Source organism: Cricetulus griseus (genome assembly GCF_003668045.3).
Source record: "Cricetulus griseus strain 17A/GY chromosome 1 unlocalized genomic scaffold, alternate assembly CriGri-PICRH-1.0 chr1_0, whole genome shotgun sequence".
Lineage (NCBI taxonomy): Eukaryota > Metazoa > Chordata > Mammalia > Rodentia > Cricetidae > Cricetulus > Cricetulus griseus.
The window spans coordinates 247,983,856-247,995,004 of record NW_023276806.1 but is presented as its reverse complement, the minus strand read 5'-3'; the positions used below and the strand labels follow the sequence as shown (position 1 = coordinate 247,995,004).

Here is an 11,149-nt window from a genome sequence, read left to right as displayed (position 1 = left end):
CCAGTCCAGCCCCTCACGCTCCACATCCCGCATCAGGCTCATCAGACGTCTCTTGAAGAAGATCTCAAAACGCAGGTCATCCTCAAACACGAGGGACTTCTGTAGTCCCCGCTCCACCACCTGGAGGAAGGTGCCCCGCCGAGTCACAGAGACCCAGCCAGAGCTGCTGGCTGGGAAGGAAATGTGCATGCCAACCTCCCGCACCCAGCAGTCTGCCCACCATCTCTCTCCTCCACTTGCCTGTCTCCTGACTGTGAAACCAAGAAGCCTCCCTCTTGGCAACGTCAGGCAGGCTCGTCTCACCCTTTCTCCTTGGCCTGGAGCAGCCAGACTGCCTGCCCGTGAGGCATTTCAGGAAAGAAGGCTGGCCCACAAAGCACCCATCACTTTGGGCATCCAGGGGCCCTTTTTCTTGCACCTCATCATCTGGAGGCAACACCCCACCCACACAGCTACCAATTTGCAAGTCCCAAATTTGGACGTGTGACATCATGGCACATCTTTGTCTGTTGTTCCCTAACATATGGCCCAGTGATACTAATGCCAGAGGCCATCACTTCTACAGAAACAGGGATCAGAGTCAGGCTGGGGACAAGGAGGTCTCACTTGGGGCTCACAGTCTTCCCGCCTGCCCTGCAGTCCTCCTCCACTCCCCAGGCCCACTTTCTACACATGTCCAGTGCAAGGGCCCCACTCAAAAGTATCAGAGCCAGTGTGAAGACAGTTTGTGGGACAGACACCAAAAGGCAGCTACAGGTCCTGCTGCTGTAGTCAGGTGGCAGCATGGGGACCATAGTCCCTCCCTGGGCCTCTGGGCCTGACCTAAACTGTGAGGAAACTGAGGACTGTGGGCCAGGCTCCCTCACCCCAGACACCCACCTCCTTCCAGATGTTGTAGTGGCTGAGAAAGCAGCCCAGCTCCCCTTTGGTGAGTGGTCGCCCGTGGTAGGGGTCCCGGTAGCCAGGCAGCATCTGGATGCCCAGAGCCTCCACCTGGCTGGTGTTCATGGCTCTGTGGGGGTGGGGGAGGGTGGTGAGGAAAGCAAGGGGGAGGGGAAGGGAGAGGAAGAGGATGGAGATGGGGAGGGGTGAGGAAAAGGATCAAAAGAAGCAGCTGTCAACCTCTGCTCCTGTGAGCGGCCCACCGGGCTGGTATGAGTCCACCCCCACGTCGTTGTTCAAGAGTGTGGCAGCCTGTCCAAGGGCGAGGAGCCTTCCTTCTTTCCTGGTTGCACCCAGGTTCTGCCAGAGTTGGTTCCACAAGCGCACACACATGCAACATACTTGCCGTCCACAGCCTCCACCAAACGGCAGTCAATCTCCTGCTCGTGCAGGGCCTGCAGCATGCGTTCCCGCCGGTCCCGCCTCCTCTTCAGGTTGATCATGAAGACCTGTGGAGAGTCTCAGTGAGCCCCAGATCAGACGGCTGCCTCTCCCACGGGGGTGTGGGGGTGGGGGGTGGGGTAGGGGGCTGCAGCCCACCTCATCAAAGCCCATCTTGTCTGCAGTCTTGCTGGGTGCTGAGATGAACTGGGACAGCTGCACTGGAGGATGCTTCACTGAGGGAAAGAAAGCAGGGATCACCGGGGTCATAGGACCCCACGCCCTCCAAGCTCCCAGTGTGACTGGGCTATGCTCCCATCTCAGCCCTTGACACCAGTGCCCAAGTAGCCCATTCCTGCCCGAGACCTTCATCCATACCACACTGCTGCACAGAACAACTTAGACCTCAGCTATGACAGCCTGCGGCAGCATCTGGACCTGTGACTGCTCAGCCTCCTCTTGTGGCCCCACGGTGTCAGGCCTTGGATTCAAGGCCTTTTCCCTGCTCTCCTAACTCCATTTCTAACATCTTGGGAAGAATGTAGGGTCTTGTCCACTCACATTAGAGTCCCAGTGCCCAGAATGGAGCCTGGTATACAGCAGGTGCTCAATATCTACTGCAGCATTACCCCAGTAGTATATGTGTGATGATTTAGGCAGTCCAGCCCTGCTCTCCTCAGGCACACTCTCAAGCTTCACAGAAATGCCGTGAGGCTCACACTGACTACTGCCACTCCAAAAGTGCCCCCCTAGACACTACATGGGTGCACAACCCTCGTGAGTTCACTGCAAAGTTGTGAACACTGTGAGTTCACCCACAGCCAGAGTCTCTCTGGCTGTAGTGCAGGCTGGCCCGTGATTTGCCATCCCTTGACCTCAGCCTCCCGTGTCACACCCCAGCAGCACCCATTCTAGTCATGGGGGCTGCAAGACAGCCAAGACTGTGGCCCACGGAGACTCACCCATGACCTCCAGCTGCACGTGCATGAAGCTCTCGGCCTCGTCCTGCAGACTGCTGTGTGCACGCAGCGGCACGGGCAGGAAGCCATACACCTCCTTATTGCACACATACATCTGCACCTCTGCGAGCGGCGACAAGAGACAAGTCAGTGTGGCACGTGCCCGACTTCCCAGCGCTAGCCTGGGCTGCATGATACCTCAACTCAAGCAAAAAGTTTCTACATTTCAGATTTTGGCCATTCTTTTAAAAAAAACGTAAAAACTGGTTTTGGTTTGTGAGTGTTCAAAAGCAAAAGTGAGAGCAGGCTCTTACTAGTCAGGATGCCATACACTGGTGGGGAACTCACAAAAGAGCCAGACACCCCACCCTCCTATCTCAGTTTTCCATGACAGGGTTTCTCTGTGCAGCCCTGGCTGTCTTGAAACTCGCTCTGTAGACCAGGCTGGCCTCAAATTCACAAAGATCTGTCTGCCTCTGCCTCCTGAGTGCTGGGATTAAAGGTGCTGAGTCCCATCCCTGGGACCCGCAGTGGAAGGAGAGAACTGATGCCCGTGGGTTCTCCTCTGACTTCACACACACACACACACACACACACACACACACACACACACACACACACCATCACACACACACCATCACACACACCCCACACACAACCCCTCACCATACACACACACACTCACATACACACACCACACACACACACACCATCACACACATACCACATACAACTCTCAGCACACACAGACACACTCACATACCACACACCACACACACACTCACACCCCTCACCACACACAGACACACAGACACACACATACAAACACACACACAACACACACTTGGAAGAAAGTGAAAATAGTAGTCACGCATGTCTATTTTTTTGTTTGGTATGGGATCTGTGTGTGCCATAAATTTACACCAGCCTCCCAAGTCCCAGGATCAGAAGTGTGAACCACCATCATGATGATCAACAAGTCTTAAGGAGTAGGGAGTGCCAGGCAGTGGTGGCTAACTCCTTTAATCCCAGCACTCAGGAGGCAGAGGCAAGCAGATCTGTGTGAGTTCGAGGCCTGCCTGGTCTCTGGAGTGAGTGCCAGGACAGCTACAGTTACTACCCAGAGAAGCCCTGTCTGGAAAAACAAACCAAACCAACCAATGGAGCTGGGGAGTAGGGAGTGAGTCTGCTCAGTGTGGTACTGCGGCAGGGATGGGACCAGAGCAGAACCTCCCTGCACACGGCTGAGCCCGAGGCTCATGCACTCTGCACTCTTGTTCTTTGGGACCCACACAACCTCACGCACCTGCCTGTTTGCAGGAGAAGGCAAAGACAATGATGTCGTCAAAGGACCAGGTGTAGTCAGGGTGTGGTGGGTAGAAGGCCAGGTTCCTGGAAGCCGCCTTGCGCAGGTCGATGAGAAAGGTGGAGTGCACCATGGGAACCGCGAAGCAGCCTCTGCGGTCCCGCCTTCGGATGGGGATGTAGGCGGGGGTGCGCTTGTAGTAGCCCTGTGCGGGGTGGAGGGATCAGGGTGTGCTGGAGCCCACAGGGGGTGTACGCTGTGATGCCTGCATCCAGCTACAGCAGTAGCTCTCTCACTGTGTCCACCCCTCACAGTGGACGCGGCCGGGACCACTGGAGGCCCCCCACGGTTGCCTGAGCCGCCTCTTCCTAACTGTTGACATGTAAAGTACAGCCAGTCTCTCTCACTGCTCCTGCTCCAACCTCAGTAATGAAGGGGTGGGGACACCTGCAGACCCACCCCAATGCTTGTCTGTCAAGTGCTCAGCCCACCTGTCTTGGTCCCCACCTACCTGGGAGGTCATTCCGCACCAGAAGTTGGAATAAGCTGCGCGGGAGTCCAGCATTGGGGCCACCACAGTCTTGTTCTCAGCGATGAGAAGACTCAGGGTGTCAGGGTTGGTGATCAAGTTGTCACTGTCCACAAACTGAAAGAGTCACCCACTGTCAGAGTGACCGGGCCCAGGTGGAGGTACGGACATCCAGGGAGTCCTTGGTCCTCTCAATGCCTCTGAGGGGCTGCAGAGACGGCTCAGCAGTAAAAAGCACTGGCTGCTCTTGCGAAGGATATGGGTTTGGTTCCCAGCACCCACATGGTGGCTCACAACCATTTGTAACTCCAGCTCCAAGGGCTCTGACGCCCTCTTCTGGCCTCCACGGGCACCAGGCAGGTATGTGGTACACAGACATACATGTGGGTAAAATATTCATTTATACACGTAAAAATTAAAATAAAATAAAATAAAAAGCACTGAGTTGTGAGGCCAGGGCACAGCTCAGTGTGATAAGGCAACTGCCTGGCTACACACCCAGCTCCCATGGAGAAAGCTATGTCTTGTGTGCAGGGATCCCAGAACTGTGCACATGGAGACAGGAACTGGACCACTGGGTTCCTCCAGCTTCAGAGAGACCCTGACTCAGGAAGTAACACACAAGTAAGTAATTTTACTTATTTATTATTTAAAAATAAAACCCTGGCCATCAGGGCTGGGGATGCAGCTGATATCCATGCCTGGACTCCACCACAGTGTGCTGCAATGAGAGGCAGTCCCACGTTCTGGTCCCCACTGCCTTCTATTGCCCTGTACAGTTCTTTTAGAAGACTGGGATCAGCTGTCACCCGTACCTCCCTGCCACCCAAGGGCCAGGCTTCCTGGGTGTCCTCAGCTGGGGAGGCAGATGCCCTGGGAGCTGTGGGGTCAAGCTAGACCCACCTGGTCCCTGCAAACACTGGAATCTTGTGTAAGCTAGGGCAGTCTGGTGGTACCTCCAAAAATTAGAGAAAGATAAGTCTAACTTTCCACCCTGGGAGATGAACCCTAAAAAATGGAAGGCACAGGTTCAAACATGTAACCCATCACAGGAGCCAAAAAGTGAAATATACAAATGCCCCGAAGCAGATGGAGGCCATGGTGTGGAATATTAGTTAGCCACCAGACAGACACAAATTCACACTGATGTCAGGACAGTCTTTCTGTGCACCGTGTGAAGACACGTCTGTCTTTCCTCACCTGCCTAAGGCACTTTCTGATTGCTTTAACATGAGGCCAGCCTGGTCTACAAAGCGAGTTCCAGGACAATCAGGACTGTTGCACAAATAAACCCTGTCTTAAAAAAAAATAATAAAAGCTGAATGATCAATAGTTAGGCAGGAGAGGATGGGGGGACTTCAGGCAGAGAGTGGAACTCTGGGAACGAATCTGAGGCATGGGAAATTCGCCAGACAAACAAGGGGGAAGCTGAACATACGGTACAGAGGACAGATAATGAGCCATGTGGCAGAATGTAGATTTAATAAAAATGAGTTACTTTAAGTTATAAGAGCTGGTTGGGCCAGATGGTGGTGGTGCACACTTTTGATTCTGAAGGGACCACACCCTCACTCAGCCCCTGCTTTAGCAGCCATGACAGGCTACAGAAAAGACACGTAGGCCTCTGACACAAGGAAACTCCAGATCCTCTGGCCTCCCGGAGCCTAGGGCCAAAACTGAACACAAAGAAACTACAGATGTTCCCTAGCCTCCTAGGTACTTGGTTCCTGGGAACTGTTTGGCCACAAAAGAAACTCCAGGGGAGACCAAAACCTCCCCTATAGTCTCCAGGATACAGTTCTGAAAACTATTGGTATCTACGAACAACAGGCCACCTGCAAGTAACAAGACAAAGCCATAGAAACCACAGAATGTTCCCTCTCAGCACTGACCAATAAGAATATCTGGGTCACAGGTATTTCATGCCAAAATATGACTTTGAGAAATTTTCCTGATTGTTCCCAAATGTCAACCAATCAGAAACCAACCTGTACCCACTGATGTACTCCTGTAAATTTTGTCTTTAAAACCTAGCAGTAGACAGAGAACTTCACTCCCTGTGGAGGCTGCTGTGTCAGCTTGATAGACTGGGTCTCTGTCATGGTTGGATGAACAATAAAACCTTGCTTTTACAGTTCAGTGGGTCTGTCTCCCTGGTGGTCTTTGGGGATCTTCGAGACTTGGGCACAACAATTCCAGCACTCAGGAGGCAGAGACAGGTGGATCTTTGTGAGTTTGAGGCCAGCCTGGTCTACACAGGGCCTTTGCAAACTTCGTTATGAGAGTCAAGAGAGACCTGCCAGAAAACCAAGAGGTCTCCTGACAGAGAATTGCTTGGGGAGATGGTTCCTTCAAATAACCACATTAGAGGTTTTTGTACCCAGAAACTGAGTCGAGAAGAGGTGTGAATATCTCCTAACAAGACAAAAGGTTTCTACAGAGCAAGGGGTTAAATCTGAAATTCATCCTAGAGAGACCCTTTGCTTCCACAGAAGTGATCCCATATTCCTGTGCTCCAAAGTCCCTAGTGCCAAAAAGTGGAACTTACTATAAAAAGCTGTATTAACCCTCACAGTGACCTCCGGCCAGGCTGGTGGAAGGGGAGTAAAAAGAGCCAACCACAAACCACAAAGCCAAAAGCAGGGAAGGGGACATGGTGTCTGTTCTGGGAGACTCCAATAGGTTCCACAAAGTTCTAGGAGCTTCTAGAAGCTCAAACTTGTGACAGGAGCCTGACGTTCATATTTAATGCATCAAAGTGGACATGGCTGCCCGGCTCTCTCAGTAACCCTCAGGCCCTACATGTTACAGGGTATGACTGGCTGTCACTACCGCAGCCCTTTCCCCTATATAATCCAGACATTTTGGTTACCCGCCCTTTTGTACCTTTGGCCCCCTGGCTGCAGTACCCAGTTCCCCTCTCTTCTACAGCGCGATCTGGTCCTGTCCACTCTGGACTCTCCCAGCTGTCCCTGCCTCTGGCTGCGCTCTCCCTTTTATCCACAATAAACTTTCTCCCCTACCACACCTAGGAGCAGCCATGTCCTTACTTCTTTATTTTTTTCATTTATCTGGGGCTGAAACCCGGGCGTAGCATAAATTTCCCTCTTCAAGGAATTCGGCCACTCTGACTCTCCTAAGCTATGTACAGATCATTTGGTTCTGCTGGCTTTTGCCACCCACTAGACTCAATTCTAGAATGCACTCTGCAGCCTCTTCTTCCCTCCTGTTATGGTGGAAGCTTCGCCCCACAGACTCATGGTTTTCTGGTCCATCCAGGATGAATTTCTCCTCTCTGGGGGGCTGGAAGGCCACCCGGGAGCATTGTGTCTATTAAATGTGAGCTTTTTCTAATTCGGTTTGAGTTGGTCTGATTTGGACTGCTGCATCGGTGGAGAGGGGATGTAGAAACTTTTTACCCCCACCTTATCTAACTGTCAGTCTCTCCTCACTTACTCAGTAAGTCTCCTCTCCTGGCTACACCCCTCTTGGGGCAATTACATGAGGGCCCCACCATGGGGGCCATTCTACCTTCTAAGGGCACTTGTACTTCTTTACTTGAACTAACCACTGGTCTCCCCACTTCTGTGGAGCTTCCTGCTTTGTCTACTTTTACCAGGAAAACACACACACACACACACAGACACACACACACACACACACACAGACACACACACACACACACAAACACACACACAGACACACAGACACACACACACACAGACACACAGACACACACACACACACACAGACACACACACACACACACAGACACACACACACACAGACACACACACACAGACACACACAGACACACACACACACACACACACACACACACAGACACACACACACACACACACACACACAGACACACACACACACACAGACACACACACAGACACACACACACACAGACACACACACACACACACACACACACACAGACACACACACAGACACACACACACAGACACACACACACACACACACACACACACACACACACACACACACACACACGCACCCTGCACCGCACCGCCGGTGTACCAGGAAGCTTCCTCTCGCCCTACTGGGCCCCCCTCATGTGGAAAGGGTCAACACCAAGCTGCTAGAAAATTCAGGTAAGTAACAATGTGTGTTTTTGATAACCAAGATTTGTAAATTCTGAAGGTATACTCGGGTTCCCAGTGAAGTTTGTCCAGCTCCTTTCTTTACTGACTTCACTTTACTTGGATAAACTAAGCCATACAAAACCCTGCAATATTCCATAATGAGGTCCTATAAAAAGATCAGTAGAGTTGCCAGTCTGTCTATGGACTGTATCTATGATTAAAAAGTTTTATTTTGATACTAGAAGGCTTCATTTCAAAAATTGTTATTTTTTTAAGGTTAAACCTAACAAGGCCTAACCGGGCGTTGGTGGCGCACGCCTTTAATCCCAGCACTCGGGAGGCAGAGGCAGAAGGACCTAGTTCTAGGCCAGCCTGGTCGAGAGCAAATTCCAGAATACCCAGTGCTACACAGAGAAACCCTGTCTCAAAAAACAAACAAACAATAACAAAAAAAAAAACCCAAAGCAGAACCCACAAATGAATACCCCACAAATGAATGGTTTAAAATAAAAAGGAGGGGTGTGCAGTGCCCACACAGACCAGAAGGGGGCACCAGATTCCCCAGGACCTGAGGTTAGCAGCTTGTGAGCTGATCCTGAGTCCCCTGCAAGAGCACCCAGGGCTCCCACCCACTGGGCTCTCCAACCCCAGAGACTTTCTCCTTACAGGCTTACTGCAAGTCGGGGAAGAGGAAGTCAGGCCTTAGCCACTGCCTGGAACTTACATCAGACACCCAGCTCTTGACCCTTGGTGCTCCATGGGGGGTGGGGGTGGGGTCAATCCCCAAGACCCACAGGGTGGAAGAGAGAACCACTCCTGCAAGCTGTCCTGACCGCGAATGCCCCTCACACACAAATAAATAATGTTATTTCAAAACATGTATTTTTAAAAACGTACCGGGGCATTGGTGGCACACACCTTTAATCCCAGCACTCGGGAGGCAGAGGCAGGAGGATCTCTGTGAGTTTGAGACCAGCCTGGTCTACAGAGCTAGTTCCAGGACAGCTAGGGTTGTTACAGAGAAACCCTGTCTCGAACCCTCTCCCCAAAAAACAATGTAATGCCCAACTCCAAGGGGTTACAAAGACCCACTTGTTCTTTTTGGGGGGGCCTGGGATGGGATGTAGGCCTCAAGTACCCATGAGCTATGGTCACAGGCCCCTCCCCCTCCCTTCACCCCTCCTTTTTTTCAGACAAGGTTTTCTGTGTAGCCCAGTGGGGTTCCTCAGGCTCCTCCCCCTCTCGCATGCAGAGACTCACCATGATGTAGTCAGCCCACATGTCCCGAGCAGACTTCAGGGCCGCTTGGCGCAACTTCATGACATGCTCATACCGGGAGTCAGACCAGTGTTTGGGGCCCTCCTCATCTGGGTAGGAACTGTGAGAGAGTAGCTGTGATGTGGGGACTGTGGGGCACCAGGGGGCCTCCAGAGCACCAAGCCACATCCGGAGGGATCACAGAAGCTTCAGAGGATCTGAAGGCCTCCAAGGAGAGCGTGGGGAACAAAGGTGCGGGGTCCAGAGGCCCAGAAGCTAAGGCAGCTGAGGACCAAGGACAGCTGTGTCTGGCTAGAGACCCGGGCCATCAGGGTGCTTCTGGGCACAAAAGGAACAGGAGAGCCCACAGCACATCACTAGATGCAATCCCACCGGCTACTGTAAGGGTGGAGATCTGTGATTCCAGCCCTAAGACTGAGGCAGGAGGATGGCAAGTTCCAGGCCAGCCTGGACTACATAGTGGGACAGGTTCATCACGAAATTAAAGAAGAAAGTGGGTGTCCAGGAGCAGCAGCAGATAAAGGGCTTCTGCCATGGAGGTGTGGCAGGTTGTGTCCAAGGCTGGACAATGAGTGGAAGATAGCGGGGACAAAGGTCGGCTGGACAATGGGTCAGGCTCTCCTGGAGAAGCCCAGGGTGGGGTAGGACGCGCTCCTAGCTTCTTAGGTTTGTGTACCGCTGTGCGGACCAGAGGCTCACCTGGGTTCCTCCGCCGGTCGCCACTCCACAGAGTGGTACAAACCCTTCACAGCCACCAGCCACTCTCGAAGTATGGCTGAAGTGTTGTCAGTGTTGTGATCCGTGGCCACCCTGTGAGCATAAGGGGAGTGGAGAAAAACAGGAAGGCTCAGTCACCAGCAGCTACAGCGCCCTGGATAAACCACCCTCCTGCTCGCGCGGCGCCCGCTGCCCATCAGTAACAAGGCCGTGAATTCGATGCCCGGGTAGCTGCTACACAGCTGAACGAAGCCTGCCAGCTTATAAAGCTGAGGGCCTTATAAAGTGAGGGCCCTGTCACAAAGCAAAGCTGTGTAAAAGGAAACTGAGTCACGGTGTCGTCCCAGCCGCCCCGTCCCTCAGGAGAAGGGTCCATTTGTCCTCGCGGCCTTCGAGTCTCTCACACCGGGGTCTGACTGGGTCCGGAACCCTGTTAGGTTCATTGAGCTGATGGGGAAGCTGCCGGCTCTACCCAGGGCGCTGGAAGGGCCTGGGAGGCACCGGCCTGGCCGGTTCTCAGAGTCTGGGGGTCGGGGTTCAGCGGCGAGGCCCGAGCTGCCGCGGGGACGGGCCCCGGTAGTCGGGGGCACAGAGAGCCGGGTCCCTGCCGCGCAGAGCCGGGCGGCCGCCGCTCACCACAGCGCCGTGCGCTCCCGCGGGTGGCGCAGCCGCTCCAGGGCGCCCAGCGTGGCCGGCAGCGCGGGCGCCGCGTTCCGCGCCAGCAGCGCGATGAGCACGCGCGGTGCCTGCAGCGGGGACTCGGGGCTCCAGCGCTCCTCGGGAAAGTAGCCGTCCGCGCCGCGCGGGCCTCCCAGCAGCAGCAGCAGCAGCCACGGCGGCCACCACAGCGCCCGCGCTCCGCCGGGGACCGCCGCCATCGCGCCACGCGTCGCCTTTAAGCCGCTTTTCTGCCGGCGGACGA

General features: G+C 53.7%; 1 protein-coding gene across 1 annotated transcript in view; it reads right to left on the bottom strand.

The window, feature by feature from the left end:
• Colgalt1 (collagen beta(1-O)galactosyltransferase 1) overlaps positions 1 to 11,132 on the bottom strand; it is a 13,431-nt gene extending 2,299 nt beyond the window's left edge. Inside the window, exons 1-10 of the mRNA XM_035450403.1 lie at positions 10,864 to 11,132; positions 10,210 to 10,320; positions 9,493 to 9,610; positions 4,100 to 4,234; positions 3,589 to 3,793; positions 2,286 to 2,405; positions 1,483 to 1,559; positions 1,285 to 1,391; positions 880 to 1,012; positions 1 to 120 (exon numbers count right to left, since the gene is read on the bottom strand). Of these exons, the coding sequence (XP_035306294.1) occupies positions 1 to 120; positions 880 to 1,012; positions 1,285 to 1,391; positions 1,483 to 1,559; positions 2,286 to 2,405; positions 3,589 to 3,793; positions 4,100 to 4,234; positions 9,493 to 9,610; positions 10,210 to 10,320; positions 10,864 to 11,105 (1,368 nt within the window). The 5' untranslated portion in view covers positions 11,106 to 11,132. The remainder of the gene's footprint in view (positions 121 to 879; positions 1,013 to 1,284; positions 1,392 to 1,482; positions 1,560 to 2,285; positions 2,406 to 3,588; positions 3,794 to 4,099; positions 4,235 to 9,492; positions 9,611 to 10,209; positions 10,321 to 10,863) is intronic.
• Positions 11,133 to 11,149: the final 17 nt, after the last annotated feature.